General features: G+C 42.1%; 2 protein-coding genes and 1 pseudogene across 2 annotated transcripts in view; 1 reads left to right on the top strand and 2 right to left on the bottom strand.

Moving 5' to 3' along the window:
* ZXDB (zinc finger, X-linked, duplicated B) overlaps positions 1-4,784 on the top strand; it is a 7,125-nt gene extending 2,341 nt beyond the window's left edge. Inside the window, 2 exon segments of the mRNA XM_014462085.2 lie at positions 3-864; positions 867-4,784. Of these exon segments, the coding sequence (XP_014317571.1) occupies positions 3-864; positions 867-1,636 (1,632 nt within the window). The 3' untranslated portion in view covers positions 1,637-4,784.
* A 4,463-nt stretch (positions 4,785-9,247) lies between these two features.
* On the bottom strand, positions 9,248-10,271 carry LOC102427984 (annotated as a pseudogene).
* A 12,842-nt stretch (positions 10,272-23,113) lies between these two features.
* The window catches only part of LOC102442076 (zinc finger X-linked protein ZXDB-like), a 6,370-nt gene continuing 4,306 nt past the window's right edge, over positions 23,114-25,177 (bottom strand). Inside the window, 5 exon segments of the mRNA XM_014462084.2 lie at positions 23,114-23,632; positions 23,634-23,725; positions 23,727-23,837; positions 23,839-23,974; positions 24,009-25,162. Of these exon segments, the coding sequence (XP_014317570.1) occupies positions 23,377-23,632; positions 23,634-23,725; positions 23,727-23,837; positions 23,839-23,974; positions 24,009-25,162 (1,749 nt within the window). The 3' untranslated portion in view covers positions 23,114-23,376.

The following is a 25,177-nucleotide window of genomic DNA, read 5'->3' as shown; positions in this document are numbered from 1 at the left end:
AGACCTTCGCCAAGAAGCACCAGCTGAAGGTGCACCTGCTGACGCACAGCAGCAGCCAGGGCCAGCGGCCCTTCAAGTGCCCGCTGGGCGGCTGCGGCTGGACCTTCACCACGTCCTACAAGCTCAAGCGGCACCTGCAGTCGCACGACAAGCTGCGGCCCTTCGGCTGCCCGGCGCCCGGCTGCGGCAAGAGCTTCACCACCGTGTACAACCTCAAGGCGCACATGAAGGGCCACGAGCAGGAGAACTCCTTCAAGTGCGAGGTGTGCGAGGACAGCTTCCCCACGCAGGCCAAGCTGAGCGCCCACCAGCGCAGCCACTTCGAGCCCGAGCGGCCCTACCAGTGCGCCTTCTCGGGCTGCAAGAAGACCTTCATCACCGTCAGCGCGCTCTTCTCCCACAACCGCGCGCACTTCCGCGAGCAGGAGCTCTTCTCCTGCTCCTTCCCGGGCTGCAGCAAGCAGTACGACAAGGCCTGCCGCCTCAAGATCCACCTGCGCAGCCACACGGGCGAGCGGCCCTTCCTGTGCGACTTCGACGGCTGCGGCTGGAACTTCACCAGCATGTCCAAGCTGCTGCGCCACAAGCGCAAGCACGACGACGACCGCCGCTTCCTGTGCCCCGTGCAGGGCTGCGGCAAGTCCTTCACCCGCGCCGAGCACCTCAAGGGCCACAGCATCACCCACCTGGGCACCAAGCCCTTCGTGTGCCCCGTCGAGGGCTGCTCCGCCCGCTTCTCCGCGCGCAGCAGCCTCTACATCCACTCCAAGAAGCACCTGCAGGACGTGGACACCTGGAAGAGCCGCTGCCCCGTCTCCACCTGCAACAAGCTCTTCACCTCCAAGCACAGCATGAAGACCCACATGGCCAGAGGCACAACCTGGGCCAGGACCTGCTGGCGCAGCTGGAGGCCGCCACCGCCCTCACGCCCAGCAGCGAGCTGGCCAGCCAGGGCCACAGCGACCTCAGCGACGCCGAGCTGGTGTCCCTCTTCTCGGAGGTGCCCGGCGGGGGCGGCGGGGGCGGCCAGCACGGCTCCTCCGCCGCCGCGGTGCTGGACACGGCCCTGGTCAGCTCGGGCATCTTGACTATCGACGTGGCTTCCGTGAGCTCCACTCTGGCCGGCAGCCTCCCCGCCAGCGGAGGGAGCAGCGGCAGCGGCGGCGGCAGCGCCTCCTTGGGGCCGCCCGTGGACCCTCGCGCCCTGCTGGCCACCACCGACCTGCCTCAGAGCCTGGATACCTCTCTCTTCTTCGGGACGACGGCCACCGGCTTCCAGCACAGCCCCCTGGACATGGACGACGTGTCCGGCCCGGGCGCGGGGCCCCTGGGGTCGCTGGGCTCCCTGGCCATGAAGACCTGCGGCCAGGAGCCCCAGGCCCTGACGCCCAGCAGCAAGCTGACCGTGGACACCGACGCGCTGACGCCGTCCAGCACCCTCTGCGAGAGCAGCGTCTCCGAGCTGCTGACGCCCACCAAGGCCGACTGGGCCGTGCACCCCGACTCGGACTTCTTCGCGCAGGAGGAGGAGGACGACACCCAGTTCGGCTTCTCCCACCCCGCGGGCAGCCACGGCTGTCCCTGTCCGAAGGAGACGGATCTCATCACCGTGACTGGCGGCTCCTTCTTGGTATGAGCCCGCGCCCTTCATTCCTCGCCACGTGGCCGACGTTCGCGATGTTAAGGATGTTCTGGGCTAACGGTGTGACTGCGGCCCTTTCTCTGGGGCCTGAGAAAGAACGTGGCCCCGGGCGACGCCTTTGCAGGTGTCAGTTCTGACCTTGAATCTGGAACTGTCGAGTTGAGTGACCCTGAGCAAGTCACTCAACCTATCTGAGCCTTAATGTCCTTATTTATAAAATGAGGTGGTTTGAATAGATTGCTTCTGAGGTCCTTTGAGCTCTGTGATTCCTTGATAATATACTTCTTTTCATAAAAAAATGACATTTTCAGTAACGGTGTGGCATGTACTTTTTAAAAAAACATGCATAAAATACACAATTATATGAGCATCTATGTTTTTGGTGTCCAACTTCAGCAGTTAATTCATGAACAATTTTGTTTAATCTCTTCTTTAACCCTCTTGCAGTATTATTTCGGAGTAAATATCAGACATCACATCATTTTATGGTTGATTTCAACCGTTAATACTCAATATATAGTTCTATACGTTATGGGTTCTTTTAGGAAAAAACTACAATTCCATTATCATACTTAAAGTTAACAATAACTTCTTAATAGTAATAAATGTTCAGTCCGGGTTTCAATATCCAGTTTTTTCATAAATGCTAGGTTGTTTTAATATTTTGAATAATTAGAATACTATTAAGTCTCTTAAGTGTCGTCTTTATTCTTTTTTAAATTAAAATATTAACTTTTTATTTTTCAATTATATTTGTCATACAACATATTTCACTGTACAACATAGTTACCTGCCATTTATATAATTACAAAGTGATCACCCCCAGAAGTGTCTTGTTAATCTATATATTTCCCCCTTGCCTACTTTTCTTGCAGTTTTATTCCTTGAAAAATTGAGGTGGTTTTACATGTAGCATTTGCCACAGTCTTAAGTTTTGTTGATGACATCCCCCTGGTGTTAAGTTCCTCTTCCCTCTGTTTCCTTAACTTTATAGTTGGAGCTAGGGAGTTGGTCAGACTGGAAATATGACTTTTTGTGCAGGCATGTTTTATAGGCTGTGTTGTGCTCATTTATCAGTAGCACATAATGTCTGGTGTTAATTTCGAGATATCCACAGCTGCTGCTGTTCATTGCATTAATTCATGATTGTGCTTCTGAATATCATGAATTGTTCTTGTAGAGTTACTATTAGCGGAGGAAGATATGCTGTTTAAGGCATTTGTAAGAGATTAATAGAAATATTATTCAATGCCAAAATATTTTCTTAAGTAATGTTAGAACTAGCGAGAAGAAAAGATAACAAAAATATGTTGGCTGCCCTCACCGTTTATCTTTCTGACCTCTTTTGAAATGGGAGGCTTCCTTGTAGAAATGGCCAGCCAGGTCTTTGACATGAAATGGACCCAGGGTCAAATTTGTGATGGATAAGTGGCCTTGAATAAATTAGTGTCACAAAGCCTCAGTTTTCTAGCTGTCAAATGGTCATAGCAATGCGCACACATAGTTAACACACCTTAGACTTTTCCAGTTATATTAATATGTAAAGAAAAATATTTGTGTTGGTGTATTTTGATGAACTTATATAATCTTTTTTACCCTCTTATTCCTTCCTGCTATAAGGGAAAAATTGGAGTAATTTAGTCCTATTTATGTTCAGACAATAAGGTTTTTAAGAGTTAAGGTGAAGCAGGATAGGGAATCTATGTATTTCCTCCAATGAACAATCTCCTCCCCAGGAGTTTCTGTGGGGAAATGCTAGGAGACATTCCTCAGTTACTTCCACATCCCTCTCCATTAGATCAATTTGACACCATCTTCGCTCTGTTTCCAAAGTCAGACTTCACCGTGACTGTGGATCCTGCTGTTGCATGAGTCACTGAAAATGGAACACAGGGTTCCTCCTGTCTGGTCTGGAGAGCTCATTGTTTGCACTTGCCCAGAGTTGGAAGGAAAGATTGAATTTGAATATTGTGTAAATTGTCACCTTATGTGAGTATAGCATTTTGAATTTTTTTCTTATTTTTTTCTTTATTGATTAAGATATTACATATGTGTCCTTATCGCCCCATTGCCCCCCCCCCACTCATGCCCTCACCCCCCTGGTGTCTGTGTCCATTAGGCATTTTGAATTTTGTGGAACATCTTTACAACAGGTAAAGATGAAAAAGTCATAGTTGTTATTCAGAATGACCCTGTGTAGTAGGTTTGGCAAAAAGTCTGTGCTTTGGCTCATGTGACAGTTTAGCCAACTCACATTCAAAGTGGACTTTAGCCAGTGACTTACAGCTTTAAAAAAAATAAAAAATTCTTTTCACCTCCCCTTTCCCACCATCCAACTTTCATGATTCGTTCCTGTGTTATAATTAGCTGCTGTTTTCCACTTTAATTGGTTTATTACTTTCTGGTTTCTTCACACTCCACTCCTTTGCATGCACATTCCGGTTCTTGCCATGCTTTTCTTTTTTCTTCTTAAGCAGTTAGATCTCTTCCTGCCACTATCCCTCAGACATTTGCCTCACGGCCCATTTTCTGCCAATGATAACATTTGCTGAGTATACACTGCAGTTCTGTGTGTACAGTAAGAAGTTATTTTCTGAGCTTAGATAATAATTCATGTGTATGTGATGTGACGCAGATAATAGGAGATTATTTTCTATACTGTTCAGATGAGAAGTAAATTTCGGTTTCATTATTTCCATTTTTTAAACGTTTTTGCAAAGGGGTTCTGCTAATTAATACTTGCTCTAGTTTATTAGTCCAATAGTGTTTGCATGTGAATGTCTATGGGTGACAGTTATTGTAGCACTTTGGCAGTGCACTAAATATTTCCACTTTGAAATGTTTCTGTAGTGTGTGTGTTGGGTATACACACATATACTTTTACAGTGGTTGTATTCATTTATTGAAGAACAAACATTAGTCATACTTTTTGCTCAGAATTTCATTGTGTCTACTTACTCAATTATTTTCTCTTTGCTTTAGAAATATTTATATTCATAAAGTGCATTTCAAAAAATATTGTCAATCATTAAAACCTCTTAAATAGACCACTATTTTTCATGTCTTACAGATATGTGTGTTATGTATTAAAATGAACACACAAGTAGCAAACATTAAATAAATTATTTAAACATGAAAAGAACTTAATACTGTGACTTAATTTTTAATGTCTTAAACCAACTTCTTTCCAATAAAAAAATAATAATCTATATTTTTAATACTCCTTGCTGGAATTTTCAAAGGACAAATGTTGCTTTTTTCAAAACCTTTTATTTACTAGAGGCCCAGTGCACAAATTTGTGCATGGGTGGGGTCTTGAGGGGGGTGGGGGGTGAAGGGTGAAGGCCGGGACATGATTGGCCCTCCAGGTGGGCGGTGGTGCTGTCGGGATCATGCAGGTGGCACTGGTGCCTGGCCCGTTCTCCAGAGATTGGACCTGCAGGACTACTGAGGGAGTGAGTGGCTGCCACCAGGCTGGTGGGCCATGAGGACGGGTCAGTCAGCTGAGCGGCACTCCCCCTGTGGGAGTACACTGACCACCAGGGGGAGGCTCCTGCATTGAGTGTCTGCCCCCTGGTGGTCAGTGCGCATCATAGCGATCCGTCATTCCGGTCGTTTGGTCGCTTAGGCTTTTATATAAATAGATGAGCTCACAGTTTCACGGAGCAAATTTGTTCAAGTGATTTCTCTTTCAACATCATTTTCTAGAAAAATGGTGAAGCCTTTATAATTTCAGTGAAAGCAATTTAATTTCTGTTGGTGGTGGCATTTTAAATAATGGTACATGTTTTAATTTAATCCTATTTTCTTTCTCAGTTATTGATTTTTATTTTAAAATGGACACAAGACACTGTGGGGGTGGGGTAAGGGCATGTGCTGGGGGAGAGGGGAAGCCAGGGGAAGGTCAATGGGGGGAAAAAAGGAGACATGTACTACTATGTGTAATACTTTAAACAATAAAATAAAATTTTAAAAAATCTTGCCAATTGAAAACAATAACATGATGACTTAAAAAGAAGTCTGATTCTATGGGCTCTGTTGATCATAAGTTAAAAATATATTTGCCTTGGCTTTAATTTTACCAGGTAGTATAATTATTATAATACAACACTTGAGTAGAAAAACATGGAACATGGATAGATTATGAAATGTATTTGTCTCTGTGACCTAAACTCTTTTTTTAAATATATTTTTATTGATTTCAGAGAGTGACTATAGAAAACTTAGAATTATACATATTATCACAATTTTTTAAATTAAAAAATTGGGGCCTTGACTTATGACTGTCCCGACTAACGAGTTTTTTGAGATACCAGCTGTCTCTCGGCCGATTTTTTGCATTGAGTTGATAGAGTAATTTGAGTTAACGAGCTCGGTCTCGGAACGAATTAAACTCGTAAGTCAAGGCCCCACTGTACATATATTGCTCTTGCTTTATTTCTGTTGGCCAGCACCAATCTGGATGTTACATCACCTTTCTACTGTGCATTAAAATGAGCTTGGCAGTTTCTGCTGTCCATTAAGTGTGTTTTCTACTACTGATTTTCTTAACTGTGTTTTTATTGATTTCAGAGAGGAAGTGAGAAGGAAAGAGATAGAAACATCAATGATGAGAATCATTGATTGGCTGCCTCCTGCACTCCCTCCACTGGAGACTGAGCTTGAAACCCGGGCATGTGCCCTGACCTCCTAGTTCTTAGGTCGATGCTCAACCACTGAGCCATACTGGCAGGGCCATTATATTCTGTGTTAATTCCTGTAAGTGGAAAACCTTCGCATAAAAATATGACACGATACTCTCAAGCTTTAGCCTCTTCAGGGAACCTGTCTGAATGCTGGATTGACATCTGATGCCTGCCTCTACCTGGGGTAAACTGACTGACCCACTGTTACTCTTGTTAGCAATTTTTCAATCATCCCCAGCTTCACTGTAGATTTTACAAAACCCCTCTGCAAAGCTACTGTGGCAGGAAACATCCCCATTCAGCACACTCCTTCTCTACCAGTTAGTTCACAAACCACTTAATGGGGAAATAATTAGTTATTAAGGAGGAGTTGTAGCCTCACATTTACCCTGTCCAGGTGCTATTTGGACCTATATACCTTTTTCCCTGTTTCTGACCAGTCAATGGAGCCACGTTTGTATATCTTGGTAAGATAAAATGCTGCTAATTGTTTAGGAAACATATCATTTTAAATGTGAATCATTCCTTTTATCTTGCTAGAAGGATTTTTAACCCCTATGTTGATATTTGATCAAGTGGAAAAGACCTGTATTTCAATTTAGAACAGTGGTTCTCAACCTTGGCCGCACATTAGAATCACCTGGGAATCTTTTTAAAATCCTGATTTCTAGGCCTCATCCTCTGGAAATTCTGTTTCTTTGTTATGGGGTGGGGCCACAACATTAGTAACAAAGAAACAGAATTTCCGGAGGATGAGGCCCAGAAATCAGGATTTTAAAAAGATTCCCAGGTGATTCTAATGTGCAGCCAAGGTTGAGAAGCACTGATTTAGAACAACATGGTAAGGGAAAATTGATGGCTAAGAAAAACTGTTACATATGATCTTTATGAATATTTTAGAATGTGAATTGTCCTTTTCCCAATACCTTAAACAGAAAAGGGAAAAGTTCAAATATAAGAAAATTTGCTTCAGAGAGGAGAATATCTTGACAGTAATTAGGCTGCCAGCTTAATGCTGCAATGTGTCTTACTTCACTCTCAGGGCTAATTACATAGAGTCCAGTATTTTGAAGATTACTTCCTTTGTGAGTTCCTTGTCTTGACCTCATGTCAATGTTTAAAAATTGGAATGCTTTTTTTTAAAATACAGAATTTTATTTAGAAACTGCTTAAAGTAGAGGGAAAAAGCCCTGTCAAGAAAGACCAGGTGGAAAATGGGTTCCTAATAAAAAGGAATTTTAGGGCAACAAAAGTCTAAAGGCCACAAAAGAGAAATATCACCACTGTTATTTGAACAATGGCTAGTTACTTGCATTTTTGGCATTGTTAAGCACTGAATCGGGGTTTCTCTCTGAATTTCACACAGAGCATGCACTACACAACAATTTATTATAAGATATCTGCTTTCTACACACTTTTTAGGACAAACTACCACCATCAACAAATCAATACAATTACACCAGGGGCTGAACAAGCTCAGTAGTGGGTGACACACATTTTGCAGAATTCTGCCAAACAAAGGAACTTAATAGGCTGTAGGCAAAGCAAATGAGGGGTGTTAAGGAATGAAAATAGTTTAAATATTAATAATTCAGACATGGTACTGTGTTTTCTGCAAAAGAAAATCAACATTTAGTAACACGCTAACGAATTTTATCTCCAAAGAGATAAAATACTGGCAAAGTGTTCTGATAACAGGGGAGGGCTGTGGACAGCAGGTACCAAAACACCCAGCCTTGCAGATCTCAAGGTAGCGATGGCCTTCACTGATCACTCCCTTTGTCAGAAGGCCAAAAAGAACTTGCAGCATGATCACCTGCCTGCTGAACTTTCACTCTAAGCAGCAAACTTTAAGGAGCCAAACAGGAGTGCCCAGTGGGCAAGGGATGCAGAAAAACATGTTAAATGTAAACTTGAAAGACAGCAAAATGGGACACAAACCCCCATTCAAATCCCAGATGTGGGCAAGTCCCCAAAGTAGTTGTTAGATTTTAAAACTGAACACACCTCATTTCCCAAAGACACAACACACAGAAATTTCAGGGGTAACTGGAAAAATCATCAGAGAAATGCTCAATGAATATCAAGCTATTCAACTCAAATATCTCAGGGCTGAAACATACCCTCTATTCATTCAGCCAACAATGCCTCTTGCAGAGATGCAGTTGGTCAAGGACACCAAATGGCTTTAGAGAGCAACTTTTAAAAGTTCCTTCTGGGCCAAGGTTAGGCCTATGAAGATTCAAGCAGCTCTGCAAGGCCTGTGAACAGCAAGTTCTAAAGGTTCCAAGTTCTGGCCCTTCCTTCCCAGACACAAGGGCAACACACAAACTCCCTATCAGGTTACATTTTATATTTTGAAATATGCAAACGTAATTTAAATACTCTTAAGGCATTCATTTATTAAAACGTTCTCTGCCAAGATTTCACATTAGCTTAAAATTAAAATCAGTCTTTACATTTCACTACTGAGGTATCCACCTCAGCGTGTCACATAAAAACACCTTCTCCAGCAATCAGTGTTACCAGCGTCCATATGGTGAGCCCATGGTCAGCCTCTGTTCCCTAAGTGAACCAACTAGATCAGTGGTTCTCAACCTTCCTAATGCCGCAACCCTTTAATACAGTTCCTCATGTTGTGGTGACCCCCAACCATAAAATTATTTTCGTGGCTACTTCATAACTGTAATGTTGCTACTGTTATGAATCGTAATGTAAATATCTGATATGCAGGATGTATTTTCATTGTTACACATTGAACATAATTAAAATAGTGATTAATCACAAAAACAATATGTAATTATATATGTGTTTTCCGATGGTCTTAGGCGACTCCTGTGAAAGGGTCGTTCGACCCCCAAAGGGGTGGCGACCCACAGGTTGAGAACCGCTGAACTAGATGTTAATACTGCTCTGCTACAAGGTAAAAGCTCCTAACGCAAACTTATTGAAAAAAGAGTGAAACTTCTGCAAAGTGCACTTTAAGAAGAGGTACTTTTTGCTTATGGAAAGAAACCGGTGAGTCCTCTATAAAAGTAATAAAAGGGAGTACTTTACAGTTAAGCACATGATTTGGAGTGAAGAATTTGGATGTTGCTCTGCTGGCCCAAGCTGTTAATACTCTTCTTGTTCCTCCTGTGGGCCCCCTTCATCAGGTATCACAAAGCCTTCATCTGTGGCATAGAGAATGTCCACAGTCCTCTGCAATACAGGGTTGTTTTCCCCCTCGTTCTCCTGGCAAATCAATTTAATGTTCCTTAGCTTTCCAAAGTAGAAATCTCTTTCTTTCTCCAAGTCTTCGACAGTAAGTTTCAATACGTTGACCTGCTGCATCAGTTTAGCTGCTTCGTCGTCCCCATTGCTCACACCAGGATTCTTTCCACCACACCGGGGCCAGCCTGAGGGGTTGCAGTAGTTCTGTGTGTCGCAATGGGCCTCTGGGGGGCTGCACTGCTAGAGCTGAGAGGTTTCTTCAGTTTGTTCATAGCTGGAGCAGCAAGGGAGGGAGCCACTGCAGTTTCTTGACCTTGTCTGGCAGCTACAGGGTCATAGTCTTTTCCATCATAGTTTGCATCAAAAAACTTCTTGAGCCACTGAACGAATTCAAAATTGTCCTGAAACTTTCCTTTTACTAATCTGTCCACAGGAATAATTCTTTCAACACCCATCCTCTTAAAACCTGGTTGCAGTATTTTGAAATTCTGGATGTATTCATGTTCTAGCTTAGCTTGAAATTGCACTTTCTTCAAGGCAATGGAGCCAGGGAACATGAGCATGTCCATAGACTGACAATAGGCAGCCCCTGAGCACAACTGTTCGACCTTTGTCAGATTTAACTGCGGGGACTCATTGATCCAGGCCGGCATGTCATGTCGACTTAGGTTATCACTGGTGACTGACCTTAAATATACGTTCACTGCCATCTTCGGCTCGCGGAGGAACCACATCCATTGCCGTGCCGGCTTCGGTTCCGTCTTCATCTCGTTCAAAACGTCCGACCCTGCCCGCCCGTGCAATGACCTCACCTGGAATGCTTTTTAAGTGAAGTCAAAAAGAATACACCTAACGTTTATTTTTTAAGTAAATTTTTATTGATTTCAGAGAGGAAGGAAGAGGGAGAGAGAGAAAAACATCAATGATGAGAGAGAATCATTGATCGGCTGCCTCCTGCACGCCCCCTAATGGGGATTGAGCCCACAACTCAGGCATGTGCCCTGACTGAGAATCAAAACATGACCTCCTGGTTCAGGGGTGGGCAAACTTTTTGACTCGAGGGCCACAATGGGTTCTTAAACTGGACCGGAGGGCCGGAACAAAAGCATGGATGGAGTGTTTGTGTGAACTAATATAAATTCAAAGTAAACATCATTCCATAAAAGGGTACGGTCTTTTTTTTTTTTTTAGTTTTATTCATTTCAAACGGGCCGGAACCCCCACGGCTGTCTGGTTCATAGGTCAATGCTCAACAGCTGGGCAAGCCTAACTTTTGTTGTTGTTGTTGTGAACTATTGTATGGACAACATTTAACATAATTTGAACATTCATATGCATATATGTATAATCCATGGACACAGACAATAGGGTGGTGAAGGCCTGGGACAGGAGTGGGCTAGAAGGTGTCAATGAGGGAGAATGGGGGGCATATTTAATACTTTCAACAATAAAGATTTAAGTTAAACAGTTTAAAAAATAAAAGTTTGGGAAAAATAATAAAAATCTGGAAGGATTCTTTACTTTAAAAAAAAGAAAGTTAATGATTCTGTACATTGTATTATTGGAGTTAGAGTGTGTCATGTTAGAATGGCACTTTCTTAGGGCAGAAAGAAAAACCGTTCCCCGTTATATCATCCATCAAAATGGTAGTCATGCCCATACATTATCTCTTAGTGACTAAGAGAAAGAAATAAAGAGGCCTAAGTAGTTTGTTCTCCTTTAGTAGGTGCTACTAGTATAGAGGATATGTGAAAATAATGAGGCCTGTTTCTATTCACCAAGGAATTTCATTTAATATAGAAGGTCAAACTGTTATGTGACAAATAGAGAACAGTATGACTTCATTGGCAGCTGGTCTTAACTTCTCAATCATTTTTCCAGGCATACATTTCTACCAGAGACATGGCTTTCTGGGAGAGAGGTTCATTGTACAATGCCAGCAATATTCTGTGACCTGGAAGTTCAGTTCATTGGATTCTTCAGAACACCTACCTTAGCCTAAACATTGTAATAAAACTATCAGATTTATAAAAATGGGTAAGTTGGTAAAGAAATGGAATTGTTCTCCCTCACATCTGAAAGCATAATGATATATTGAAAAGGAAAAAGTATTTAAATTTTCTTTTCAAATGGGGTAACATCTAGGTAAAACCACATTGATAATGGGATAAATGCTTAGAAATTTGGGGATATTTCGTCTTACCCTTAACTATTTGATCTGCTTACTTAATTGGTGGAATTTCCTACACATTAGTACTATGTTCATAAAAATTTGTTTTATTAACCATTACAAATGTCACAAATAACTAGTTGCATAGTATACAGATTATTGTAGTTCTCTATAAATCTGATATGATTCTGGTACTCCTGTATATGTAAATGGTGCTTTTTCTAAATTCCAGTACTAGTTTATGTAATTAGCAGATAAATCCTGTTGTATAACTTTAAATGTCATCAATAGGGCCATGTAAGACTATGGTTTTAATTATAGCTCCTGATTTGTCAGTTCCATTACTTTTAACCATTCTTAGATGTTGCTGAATCTTGATCAATCCAAAATGATGGCAGGTAGAATTTTGAGATTAATATGGGCTCTACTGCTTACTTGGAGTTGTAGGCTCATGGGCTGGCCTTGCCACCACGCAGACAAAACGATGTGAAATCTAACCAGAACTGTGGGAATTGCTGGCTCAACAACTAGAGCCATTCAAGCTCAGCAAACACCTTTAAACTCTTTAGCCAGGATAGTGCTTGACAATAGAATTATCCTTGATTACTAGTATTTTCTCACTCTCCAAGGAGGAGTTTGTACAATAGAAACAATCTCCTTAAACTTGCAAAATCCCTTAAAGGGCATTCCAGTTTTGCCTTTAGCACTCATGGCTGGTTAGGATTTAAATTTTCTATATTTTCAGCTGGCTCTCAACTTGGCTTGGGTCTATTTTAAGATCTGGTTTGCTAATTTGTTTAAAATTCTTCATTTGTAACCTACTGATGTTTTGTATAACCAGGTGCCTAAGCCCCCTATAAAGACTTGAAAAATGTTTACAGGATGGATAGAAATGATCCATCAAGCCTCTGCATCCCCTCCGTTTTTATAATCCACAATAGTTAAAACATTTACTCCTGATGCTAACTACCTTTTGCGGATTAGCCCTGATTTCTCTTGATGTTATGCATTGAGTGTTTTTGTTTATACATGAACCCTTCCCATATTGACTTGGCCATTTTATAGGAGACCATAAAATTTCCTTGAATTTTACAGGTGCCTGAGAGACCTCTTAGAAGCAAATGGCTCTAGTGCTGTGTGGTCCACTGCTCAACCCCAGGAGTCCCACTGAGGGACTAGAATGGACCCGGAGCAGTTAGCCAAACCACTCCTGCACTGACATGGGACAAGGTGACAGGTTTTTATCAAAAGGGGGATGTGGACCTTGAGAAGAAATATATCTACCAAGAAGGATTCCTCATAGTTAACTGGGCACACATTCCTAACTAGGTTCTAGCAGGCATTGCCCACAGAAGCTTCTCACACACACTGCATTTCAGGGGAAAATCTTCAGACTGAGTTTTATGGTGTGTAAGTCTTCATGTTTGACTTATTTTACTCAACATTTTGTTTGCTTCAGCCATGCTTTTGCATATACAAATGGTTTGTTTATTCTTGTTGCGCTGAGTTCTATTGTATGCCTATATCATAGTTATTTTTATATTCTGTTTATGGGCATTTATGTTGTTTCAGTTTTGGCAAGTGGTTACATGGATATAGTCACTTTGTCAAAATTCATGGACATATATCCTTATGATCTGTTTGTAATATATGTTATGGTTCATTTTTAAAAATTATAAAAATAGTAAGTTTTACAAATAAATGTTGCAGTATATAGTAGCTTAAAAATAATTCAAGAAATGATTAAAATATACAATCAGCTTCAAAGCTGATAACCTATAGGTTATCTAAATGCTTTTTGAATTGAATATTGATGTTACAACATATAGGTTATCTAAATGCTTTTTGAATTGAATATTGATGTTACAACAGGAAATCAAAAGAAAAATGAATTTGCAACTTCAATGGCATGGATCAAAAATTCACATTTAGTTTTAAAATACTTTAAAGATTATTTAGAGTAGAAATAATCAAAAGCACTAACTACTAAGATTATCTGTCTTATCCTATATAATAAAGGGGTAGTATGCAAATTGTCCCTTTGACCAGGAGGTCGTCTGGGAGTTCAACCAGGGTGCGGGGTCAGTTGGGGGAAGGGAGGGAGTACCTGGCCGGCAGCCAGCAGCTGCTAGGGACTCTACCAGTGCACAAATTTTGTGCACTGGGCCTCTAGTATATAAAATAATCAACAGCATCTAATTTGACCATATATTGGCATTTCATCAGCAGGGCCTAAATTTGGAAATCTTTTCACTTCTTACTTCTGAAAGCCAGATGGTATTAGACAGACAGATGACCAATGTTGCAATAACAACTATTTGAAGTTTTCATATTGGAAATTGTAACTGGAAAATACTGAACATATTTCAAAATTGCCATTGTGCGTTTACACAGATGTTGTTGACCAAAACTCTTAGGAAAAACCAAAACACTTGACTATAGAGCAAACTTAACCTCTTTTTTTGTTGTTTAAATTTTATTTTCTCACTTATGCTTTTGGGAACAATCTTCAATAATTTTTGCAAATCCAGGTAACATTTTAGCTTTGAGAAACCTTTCTTCCCAAAATAATCTAAGGTAAAGGACAATCAGAATCACTTTTCAAACAAGATCTCTGCAGTGAGCCTTTACAATATTCAGTATATTTGGTATATAGATTTGGCAGTGAAAAAGGACTACCCTTTTCCAATCTCTATTATTGAAATTAAATATCATACAAAGTCTGCCAGATTTTTAAGGTCTCCTCTAAAGACTTAATACTAAAATGGGCTTAAAAAGGCTATAAAATAGAGATTAATCAGCAAGATTGATAAATACGAAATCTGATTTAATATCAGAAATGAATCTTTTTTTCCAAAGAATTTGTTCTTCATTTCTTTCTGCAAGCCTTCTCTGTTTTCCAGTAAAGTATACAGCTAGCCTAGGTTTCTCCATTTTCAAAGTAGCCAACTTTCTAAAATTATAATTATGCACACTTACTTTCACAATGCTCCCAAGTTCTGTTTCTTTCTAAGTACATAAAGAAAGTGACATTCGCCCGGCTGGTGTGGCTCAATGTTTGAGTGTCGACCTATGAACCAGGAGGTCACAGTTCGATTCCCGGTCAGGGCACATGCCCAGGTTTCGGGCTTGATCCTCAATGTGGGACATGCAGGAGGCAGTCAATCAATGATTCTCTCTCATCATTGATGTTTCTATCTCTCCCTCTCCCTTCCTCTCTGAAATTAATAAAAATATTTTTTAAAAAAGAAAGTGACATTTCCAAGTGAGAAAGTGAGTCCTCAAATTAAAAAAAAAACAAGTTTTACTTAATCAACATTTTAAAATGTGAGGCAAAAGTAATAAACATGTAACATTTCTTTTTTTTCTTTAATATGTCATGGCATCTGATACAAATCTTATCGCTATTATTGGTAATTAACACTAATAATTGGCCCTATGAAGTGCTAGAACATAACGTGACTTAAGGGGGAAAATGTTGCATTTCCTTAGAAACCCCAAGTGCTAAATTTAGCATTAACTAGCTAATGCCAACATGAATTGGTAGGGGGAAAAAGCACTCACTGCGACCAGCAGCAAATATTCTAAAATTGGAACTAGCCTGGAATGAACTGCAGCTCTGTTCACTGAGTCACTGCCTGTGAAATTTCCATTTCAGCTCTTTGTTTTGGCTGATTTCCCCACAAACAGACATGTGACCAGCTTCCTTCTTCACCATCCAGCATAATGTAGTCTCACTACAGTTATATCCCTGCACTGTATGTATAAACAGGAAAGGGAAATAGATCCTGATAAAGATTGATTTCTTGGCTTTATTCCAGAGTTAATATGTCTGAGAGTTGAAATGTCTTTGTTTTTGCTACCATTTTGAACTGTTTTACGTTTTGGAGACTTAGTGTTGCTTGTCACTCGAGAGTTTTATTTTGTTATGTGGACTTTGTTCCCCTTTCCAAATGGGTTAAGCTGCTTACATTTTATTCAGAATCTTAAATGCTTGCTTGATGATTACCCTCTCACTACAGCTGGCTAGTTCTCAGGATTCTCTATGCTAAATTCCAGTCCTCAGTCCTAAATAGCACATGAAACTTATCTACCTTCTTTTCAACTAGTGTAGCTACATGAAATTATTACTTTTTAATTAAGGTCCTTATTTTTGTTTCAGAAAATTAAATATTGTTTTTGTGTCTAATATGAGGCAAGGAATTTTAGCTTAATACCATTCATTGAAGCACTATAGTTTCCTCATTTGAAAATACCTTAGTTGTCACTGGCTGGTGTGGCTCACTGGCTGAGTGTGGTCCTATGAATCAGGAGGTCACAGTTCGATTCCCAATCAGGGCACATGACTGGATTGTGGGCTCGATCCCCGGTGGGGGACATTGAAGAGGCAGCTGATCAATGATTCTCTGTCATCATTGATGTTTCTATCTCTCTTTCCCTCTCCCTTCCTCTCTGAAAATTTTATATATATATAAAGAAACAAGTATATATATTTGTCTTATATGATTTCCAAAAGATTACTTATTACATTCAGGATTCCCATCTAGAATAAATGAGAATAAACATAATTTAAAATTTATTTCCCAAAGGCTTTTGATATAATTACTTAAGGTATCACCCAAAATTCTGTTTATATTTTAATAGGATAGTTCACTCTATTTGTTGTGTCCCAAATTAAATTTTAGATGCTTAGAATTTTTTAATAGCTTTGATAATCTGTGCATTGAATTTTCCTCATCACAATGTTTAGTCCATACTCTGAGAACAACTGCTATTCTATACTATTCCAAAATGTAACTATTTAGAACTTGATTATATATTATTTTTCATTGCTTGATTTTTATTTCTTTATCTAGATCATAATGTGTGTGAGCACAAGGACATAACTTGTCAAATATATGCTCAAAAATTGTTGGTCATACACACAGACAACAGTATGATGGTTATCAGAGGGAAGGGGGTTGGAGGGGCAGTAAAGGGTAAAGGAGGCCAAATACATGGTGACAGAAGATGATTTGTCTTTGGGTGGTGGGCACACAATGCAATATATAGATTATGTATCATAGATATGTACTCTTGAAACTTATATAATCTTATTAATCAACTAGAGGCCCAGTGCACGAAATTTGTGCACGGTAGGGTCCCTAGCAGTTGCCAGCTGGGGCCTCCCTTCCCCAGCTGCCGGCAGGGCCTTCCTTCGCTCCATGCCGCCCCCTAGTGGTCAGCGCACATCATAGGGAGCAATCAAACTCCCAGTCAGTTGAACTTCTGAGGGGACACTTTGCATTTTACGCTTTTATATGTATAGATGTCACCCCAATACATTTTATGTAGAAAATTGTTAAAAAGGGAAAAAATAAGTTTGAACAAATTGATGAAATATACTTTTGTGTTATACCTCATAGTGCCTCACACAGAGTAGGACTCAATAATTACTAGCTGCTTAATAAGCTGGTAACAATAAGATATTCCTAAGGGATTCACACCTTATTAGTGCTCCGAAGAATCACTGTCAGTTTTATTTAAAATATTGAATTATTTGAGCTAAGTCACATATAATGTGTTTTTTAGTTCCATAAATGTCAGCGGACAACTAGAATGAGGTGAAGTGTCCTGTTGACAATGCAGGACAGCAAATCCACCATCAAACAAAATGTAATTGCCAGGTAGTTACTTATGCTACTTAATTGCTCTTTCACTCTTTCTTTGGACTCCATTCCTTCTGAGTTATCACCATTAGTGGTAAGGGTAACAATGAAAAAGAGAAGATATGTTAGGAGAAAATACATATATATAATATGTATGTAGATAACAGAGGATGTGGTTCCTGTGACTGAGTTCCCATACCATGTTTATTAGTGACCGCGATTATGAGTAAGAAGCCCTCAGGACCACATGGAAGTTAATTTTGGACAATCCTAGTACTGTCTCTTCCATTCTAAGAAAAATACAGGTAAAACTCAATCTAGCCCAGCCGGCATGGCTCAGTGGTTGAGTGTTGACCTATGAACCAGGAGATGACAGTTCGATTCCTGGTCAGGGCACATGCCCAGGTTTCTGGCTCCATCCCCAGTGTGGGATGTGCAGGAAGCAGCCGATCAATGATTCTCTCTCATCATTGATGTTTCTATCTCTCGCTCCCTCTCCCTTCCTCTCTGAATATATATATATATTAAAACCCTTAATCTAACAAAGTTAATATTGCGGAACTATTGAGATTAATGAGAAATTTATGGAGAAATGATTTATTATATTATTAAGAACCACATAAAACATCCACTGAATACCCAGAGTAGGGAAGAGAGTAGTAGTAAGAAAGAAGTGTCAGACAGGGGAGATAGCTCATTTTGATGCAGAGTACTCTGGGTGGGTACTGTAAGAGGTTGAAGTCTATAAATATTCAGGCAAACAGGAGCGCAAATATGAAATGTGAATCTGAGAGCACATGAGAGAACCAAGGGAGATGAAATGGTCCCTGCTGTCTAATAGTGTATATACTCCACAATACTTAGAGTTTATTTAGGGATAACCAAGACTTATCATTGCCCAGTGAATTAAACATGCCCTAATCTTTTTTGCATATATATTTCTGAAAAACTCAATACCCAGCCCCAGCCAGTTTGGCTCAGTAGATAGAGCGCTGGCCCTTGGACTGAAGGGTCCTGGGTTCGATTCTGGTCAAGGACACATACCTCGGCTGCAAGCTCAATTCCCAGCCCTGGTCGGGGTGCATGTGGGAGGCAACCAATCAATGTCTCTCTCTCACATCGATCTCTGTCTCTCCCCCTTCCTTCCACTCTCTCTAAAAATCAATGGGAAAAAAATATCCTTAGGTGAGGATTAACAACAAAAAGTCAATACCCAGCCGAACCGGTTTGGCTCAGTGGATAGAGCGTCGGCCTGCGGACTGAAAGGTCCCAGGTTCAATTCCAATCAAGGGCATGTACCTTGGTTGTGGGCACATCCCCAGTAGGGGGTGTGCAGGAGGCAGCTGATCGATGCTTCTCTCTCATCGATGTTTCTAACTCTCTATTTCTCTCCCTTCCTCTCTGTAAAAAAATCAATAAAATATATTTTAAAAAAAAAGTCAATACCCAAACTTCTTGTTCATGCTAATGACATGCAATTTATAGTCTCTAAGAAATCCTTAGCCCTGCCATGTGGCTGGACTAGAAATCATTTATGATCTTTCTTTTTCTGATGGATGCTCCATATATGCAATGAGTCCCCCAATTGTATTTGTTTCTCCAGTTTGGAAACATCTCCAATATCTGTCACTTCCTGACACAACTCCAGTCCTAGCCTTCATCACCACATCCTGAAATTATTACAATGAACTTCTAAATGATTTTTCTATCTCCCCCAATTAATCCACATTGCACATGCCTACTATATTACACTTTCTATACAGGGTGGGGCAAAAGTAGCTTTATAGTTGTGAGTACATGAGTTTAATCTTGTATTTTTTTCATTATTGTATTATTTTCCATATGAACAACTGTAAACCTACTTTTGCTCCTGTATATTCATCATTTGACTTCCCTTCTTAGGTATCTTCACTGGCTCTTAACCAGTGAGAATAAAGTCCCGTCCACTGTGACTGCTTTTCATAGCTCCCAAAGTTTGCTTCCATACTGGTCTAACCCCAACACCCAGCACTTACCAAACATGAGCTCTGTACAAGCTAGGTTGTCTTTACCTTTACCAGAGTTGTGTGGTCAATTCTCTCTCAAATTCTTGCTTTTCTCCTTGGCTGGAACTCATCTACTCTCTTCTCTATATAACTACATAGAACCATCCATTAAACTATAGCTACTACCCCTGCTTTTCCTGCAAGCCATTAACTTGGTGTCAGAAAACATGTTTGCTGCTATTATCTAGCTGTGAAATGTTTAATATATGAATTCCTATGTCCTCTCTAAAGTGAAGATGTGGCTCACATTTTACTCCTCTGATCTATGTTCCTGGTACTATACCTTATATTTTGCATGTAGTCAGTATATCAATTTAAAATATAAATAAGTTTCCTAGCTTAAAATTTTTACCAAACACCCATCAATTCAGATTTGACAAACATAAAAAATTCATTTGTAATGAGTGATTTGCTTTTTATATGAAGTTGTGACCTGTCAAAGTGCTTAATCTGCTCTCTAAATCCCCAACACACATTTCACTTTTAAAAAAATGATAAGCAAATCTTTTAAAAATAATACATAAATTTAATCTCAACTTTGTATTTCAATTATCCCGTATTTTGAGTGAGTTGTATCTAAATTAGGTTTTATTACCAAATCATCAAGTGGAAATGTTTGATATCAATAATTACTAAGGAATTATGAATATTCCCAAACAGGGAGTTAATCAATGCTTTATCTGGAATCAAGAAATAGTAAAAAAAAAAAATACCGCTATACCAAAGCTTTCTCTTATTTTTCCTGGATGGGAATGGAAAGCATTTAATCCACAGAGAAAAATGATCCTCATATTCTATCGTTTCCATCTACTACTCAGGGCTTTCAATTGTGTGATACTATAATGAGACAATGGTAAAAATGTCAGGGTGAATGTATTTTAACTCATGAGGAACATGTCCAACAGATTCCCCTGGACACAAACCTTCCTGCAAAAGCATGTTTTCAGTTAACAACATTTTAATAAATCAAGGACTGAAGAGGCACAATGAGAATGAACATTAAATCATGTCCCATTCTTTTACAAGGGAAAGTGTATGCCAACACCAACAGAAATGTAACTATTAATTTGTAGTCAGATGTCTGACTACATTTCATGCCATTTTCATCATCATGATGGGAAAATGGTATTAAAAGAGAAGTATTTTGAACTGAAAGAAACCATGTGAACCCACAAAGAGTTACAAGATTATCTTCAAGAAAAGTAAAATTTGTCCTTTGAAAATTCCACAGAATATAACAAAAGTATATTTTCTGATAGTGTTTAATGGGAGGAAATAGGAATGAAGTAAGAAAACAAAGTGAACAGATTTTAAAATATTTTATGGTTATATATCTTAACAGATGCCTATGACCTGAATGCTCACCTCAGGCTTCTGCATTCCTATCTGCAAGAAAAGAAAAAGCATATAGTTAAGAGGACTTAATGACAACACATTTCGAAAATGGGCTTAAAAAATATTTCCAAAGTGTTGGGGGAGAACTTTTAAATGGTTAGAAACAATAAAACGCTGACCATTTGTTTGAATTACAAATTTATGTATACTTTTCCTTTTTCACAAGATGAGTACAACCAATTTAAAAATTAGAAAGACAGTACAGATACATTTCAAAGTGGCAAATTTTAAAGTGCACTGCCAAACTGCTATGATAAGTACTATACACAAACATCTACATGCAAACAGTACTGGGTTAGAATGTTTCAGAGCAACTAATAGTGTTTGTTAGCAGAACTACACGGTAAAAAAAGTTAGAAAAGTAAAACAAATACATCTCTCACTAAAATCTTACATAAAAATGTCCCTATTGTTTGATTCATATATAAACGCAATGGCATCTAAATCCAGAAAATAATTTTAGTACACACTCAGACTTGTAAATTTTGTGACCAAAAAAATGGGCCATGACGATAAAGGCTGAGAGATAGTGAATATGAAAAAAATCTAATTAAATTTTTAAAAAAGAGATCATGGTGTCCGGCCAGTGTGGGTCAGTGGTTGAGCATCAACCTATGAACCAGGAGGTCAAGTTTCAATTCCCAGTCAGGGCACATGCCCGTGTTGCGGGCTCAATCCCCAGTGTGGGGCGTGCAGGAGGCAGCTGATTGATGATTCTCTCTCATCATTTATGTTTTTTTTAAAAATATATTTTATTGATTTTTTACAGAGAGGAAGGGAGAGAGATAGAGAGTTAGAAACATCGATGGGAGAGAAACATCGACCAGCTGCCTCCTGCACATCTCCTACTGGGGATGTGCTGCAACCCAGGTACATGCCCTTGACCGGAATCGAACCTGGGACCTTTCAGTCCGCAGGCCGACGCTCTATCCACTGAGCCAAACCGGTTTCGGCATCATTTATGTTTTTATCTCTCTCTCCCTCTCCCTTACTCTCTGAAATCAATAAAAGTATATTTTTTAACAAAGAGATGATGTCAAGGACTGGTGTGCACGCGCTGGAGAATAAGTTGTAGAGGGAGCAGAGCTGGCAGAAGGTAACAGACATCAATTTAGGTGCAACAGAATGAGTGGGTTATAAACAAAAGTGGTCATGAAACACAGAAGAGTAGAATGGGGGACTATATATATATATATATATATACACACACACATATGTATATACATATACTATATATACATATACTATATATATGTTACTGAGCAATATTTAATTGTAATGTAAGGTAGATTTTAATATGAATTATTGTGAAATCTTGGCCACAACTATCTCATAAAATTGTACGAATCAAATATAACTTTTCTGAAAATGCTATATAAACTGTAAAATGCTATACTCACGTAAGACAGCCACTATTTACTCAAAAAGCAAACAAAACCTCTCATTCCAACTCTGGGAGAAGGCACACAATGAGCTCTCTGGAGAGAGAGGGAGAGAATCTCACTCCGGTCCATTCCCAGATTTTCTCGGAACTACAGGCTTTACAGTCACTCTACAGGCTGCCTTTGAATACAGAGCAAAGACACTATAATTTGGTCTAATGCCCATGTGGACAATGTCATACAAGAATTGTGGGGACAAAAATCCTTCTTAATCTGTGGGGGAAAAAAGATTTCTTTCCCTTCTCCTTAAGCTTCATAAAACTATACTGACTGTGTAAGTGTGATATTCAGTTATGCCAATTTATCCTCTTTGAGGAAGGAAGGAGAGGAGCCGGAAATGTGATAAAGATTCACCAAAACATGCCAAAACACGGAACATTTTCCCTCCCAACACTAAGTGCTGGGGTAGAAAAAGAAGGCCAAGATGCACCATGTATATGCACACTGCAGTGACCACTTACAGCTAGGGAACTGAGGCTTAGTGAGACTAAAGAACTTACTTAAGGCCACTTATCAACAACACAAGTCAATTTGTTCTGGGACTGAGTTATATCAAAGCCCTGGCACATTCCACAACAACACAATCTTACAGCAAAAAAAAAAAAAAAAAAAAAGAGTCTGTAAAGATAAACAGGGGAAAAGAACCAGCCCGTATTTTTAGCTTTCAATGTTCAAGCTCTACCACTAAGTTTCAGAAATACTTTGGCATTGTGTAAAATTTCCATTATTTTTAACGTTAAACAGCAGTGCCACAATTTCTGATCATTAACTCTCAATGAAGTTTTCATCACATTAGAGCACATGCAATAGTTAATCATTGTAAAATGTCCTAAGTTTTTCAAAAAAGAGCACAGTATCATGAAAATACAGAGCTCAAAGGACCTCAGAAGCAATCTATTCAAACCACCTCATTTTATAAATAAGGACATTAAGGCTCAGATAGGTTGAGTGACTTGCTCAGGGTCACTCAACTCGACAGTTCCAGATTCAAGGTCAGAACTGACACCTGCAAAGGCGTCGCCCGGGGCCACGTTCTTTCTCAGGCCCCAGAGAAAGGGCCGCAGTCACACCGTTAGCCCAGAGCATCCTTAACATCGCGAACGTCGGCCACGTGGCGAGGAATGAAGGGCGCGGGCTCATACCAAGAAGGAGCCGCCAGTCACGGTGATGAGATCCGTCTCCTTCGGACAGGGACAGCCGTGGCTGCCCGCGGGGTGGGAGAAGCCGAACTGGGTGTCGTCCTCCTCCTCCTGCGCGAAGAAGTCCGAGTCGGGGTGCACGGCCCAGTCGGCCTTGGTGGGCGTCAGCAGCTCGGAGACGCTGCTCTCGCAGAGGGTGCTGGACGGCGTCAGCGCGTCGGTGTCCACGGTCAGCTTGCTGCTGGGCGTCAGGCCTGGGCTCCTGGCCGCAGGTCTTCATGGCCAGGAAGCCAGCGACCCAGCGGCCCCGCGCCCGGGGCCGGGACACGTCGTCCATGTCCAGGGGGGCTGTGCTGGAAAGCCGGTGGCCGTCGTCCCGAAGGAAGAGAAGAGGTATCCAGGCTCTGAGGCAGGTCGGTGGTGGCCAGCAGGGCGCGAGGGTCCCACGGGCGGCCCCAAAGAAACGCTGCCGCCCCCGCTGCCGCTGCTCCCTCCGCTGGCGGGGAGGCTGCCGGCCAGAGTGGAGCTCACGGAAGCCACGTCGATAGTCAAGATGCCCGAGCTGACCAGGGCCGTGTCCAGCACCGCAGCGGCGGAAGGAGCCGTGCTGGCCGCCCCCGCCCCCGCCGCCCCCGCCGGGCACCTCCGAGAAGAGGGACACCAGCTCGGCGTCGCTGAGGTCGCTGTGGCCCTGGCTGGCCAGCTCGCTGCTGGGCGTGAGGGCGGTGGCGGCCTCCAGCTGCGCCAGCAGGCCCTGGCCCAGGTTGTGCCTCTTGGCCATGTGGGTCTTCATGCTGTGCTTGGAGGTGAAGAGCTTGTTGCAGGTGGAGACGGGGCAGCGGCTCTTCCAGGTGTCCACGTCCTGCAGGTGCTTCTTGGAGTGGATGTAGAGGCTGCTGCGCGCGGAGAAGCGGGCGGAGCAGCCCTCGACGGGGCACACGAAGGGCTTGGTGCCCAGGTGGGTGATGCTGTGGCCCTTGAGGTGCTCGGCGCGGGTGAAGGACTTGCCGCAGCCCTGCACGGGGCACAGGAAGCGGCGGTCGTCGTCGTGCTTGCGCTTGTGGCGCAGCAGCTTGGACATGCTGGTGAAGTTCCAGCCGCAGCCGTCGAAGTCGCACAGGAAGGGCCGCTCGCCCGTGTGGCTGCGCAGGTGGATCTTGAGGCGGCAGGCCTTGTCGTACTGCTTGCTGCAGCCCGGGAAGGAGCAGGAGAAGAGCTCCTGCTCGCGGAAGTGCGCGCGGTTGTGGGAGAAGAGCGCGCTGACGGTGATGAAGGTCTTCTTGCAGCCCGAGAAGGCGCACTGGTAGGGCCGCTCGGGCTCGAAGTGGCTGCGCTGGTGGGCGCTCAGCTTGGCCTGCGTGGGGAAGCTGTCCTCGCACACCTCGCACTTGAAGGAGTTCTCCTGCTCGTGGCCCTTCATGTGCGCCTTGAGGTTGTACACGGTGGTGAAGCTCTTGCCGCAGCCGGGCGCCGGGCAGCCGAAGGGCCGCAGCTTGTCGTGCGACTGCAGGTGCCGCTTGAGCTTGTAGGACGTGGTGAAGGTCCAGCCGCAGCCGCCCAGCGGGCACTTGAAGGGCCGCTGGCCCTGGCTGCTGCTGTGCGTCAGCAGGTGCACCTTCAGCTGGTGCTTCTTGGCGAAGGTCTGGCCGCACTGCGCCTCGGGGCACAGGTAGAGCAGCAGGCCCGCGGCGGCGGCGGCGGAGGCCGGGCCCAGGGGCGCGCGGGGGCTCGGGCCGGCGGGCACCACCGGGGCCAGGGCCTCGGCCTCGGCCTCGGCGTCCTCCTCGGCGCGGGCGGG

The sequence above is a fragment of the Myotis lucifugus genome, unplaced genomic scaffold (genome assembly GCF_000147115.1).
Source record: "Myotis lucifugus unplaced genomic scaffold, Myoluc2.0 scaffold_169, whole genome shotgun sequence".
In the NCBI taxonomy this organism is placed as follows: domain Eukaryota; kingdom Metazoa; phylum Chordata; class Mammalia; order Chiroptera; family Vespertilionidae; genus Myotis; species Myotis lucifugus.
The sequence above is the reverse complement of the archived record's forward strand: the minus strand, read 5'-3'. Positions and strand labels throughout refer to the sequence as shown.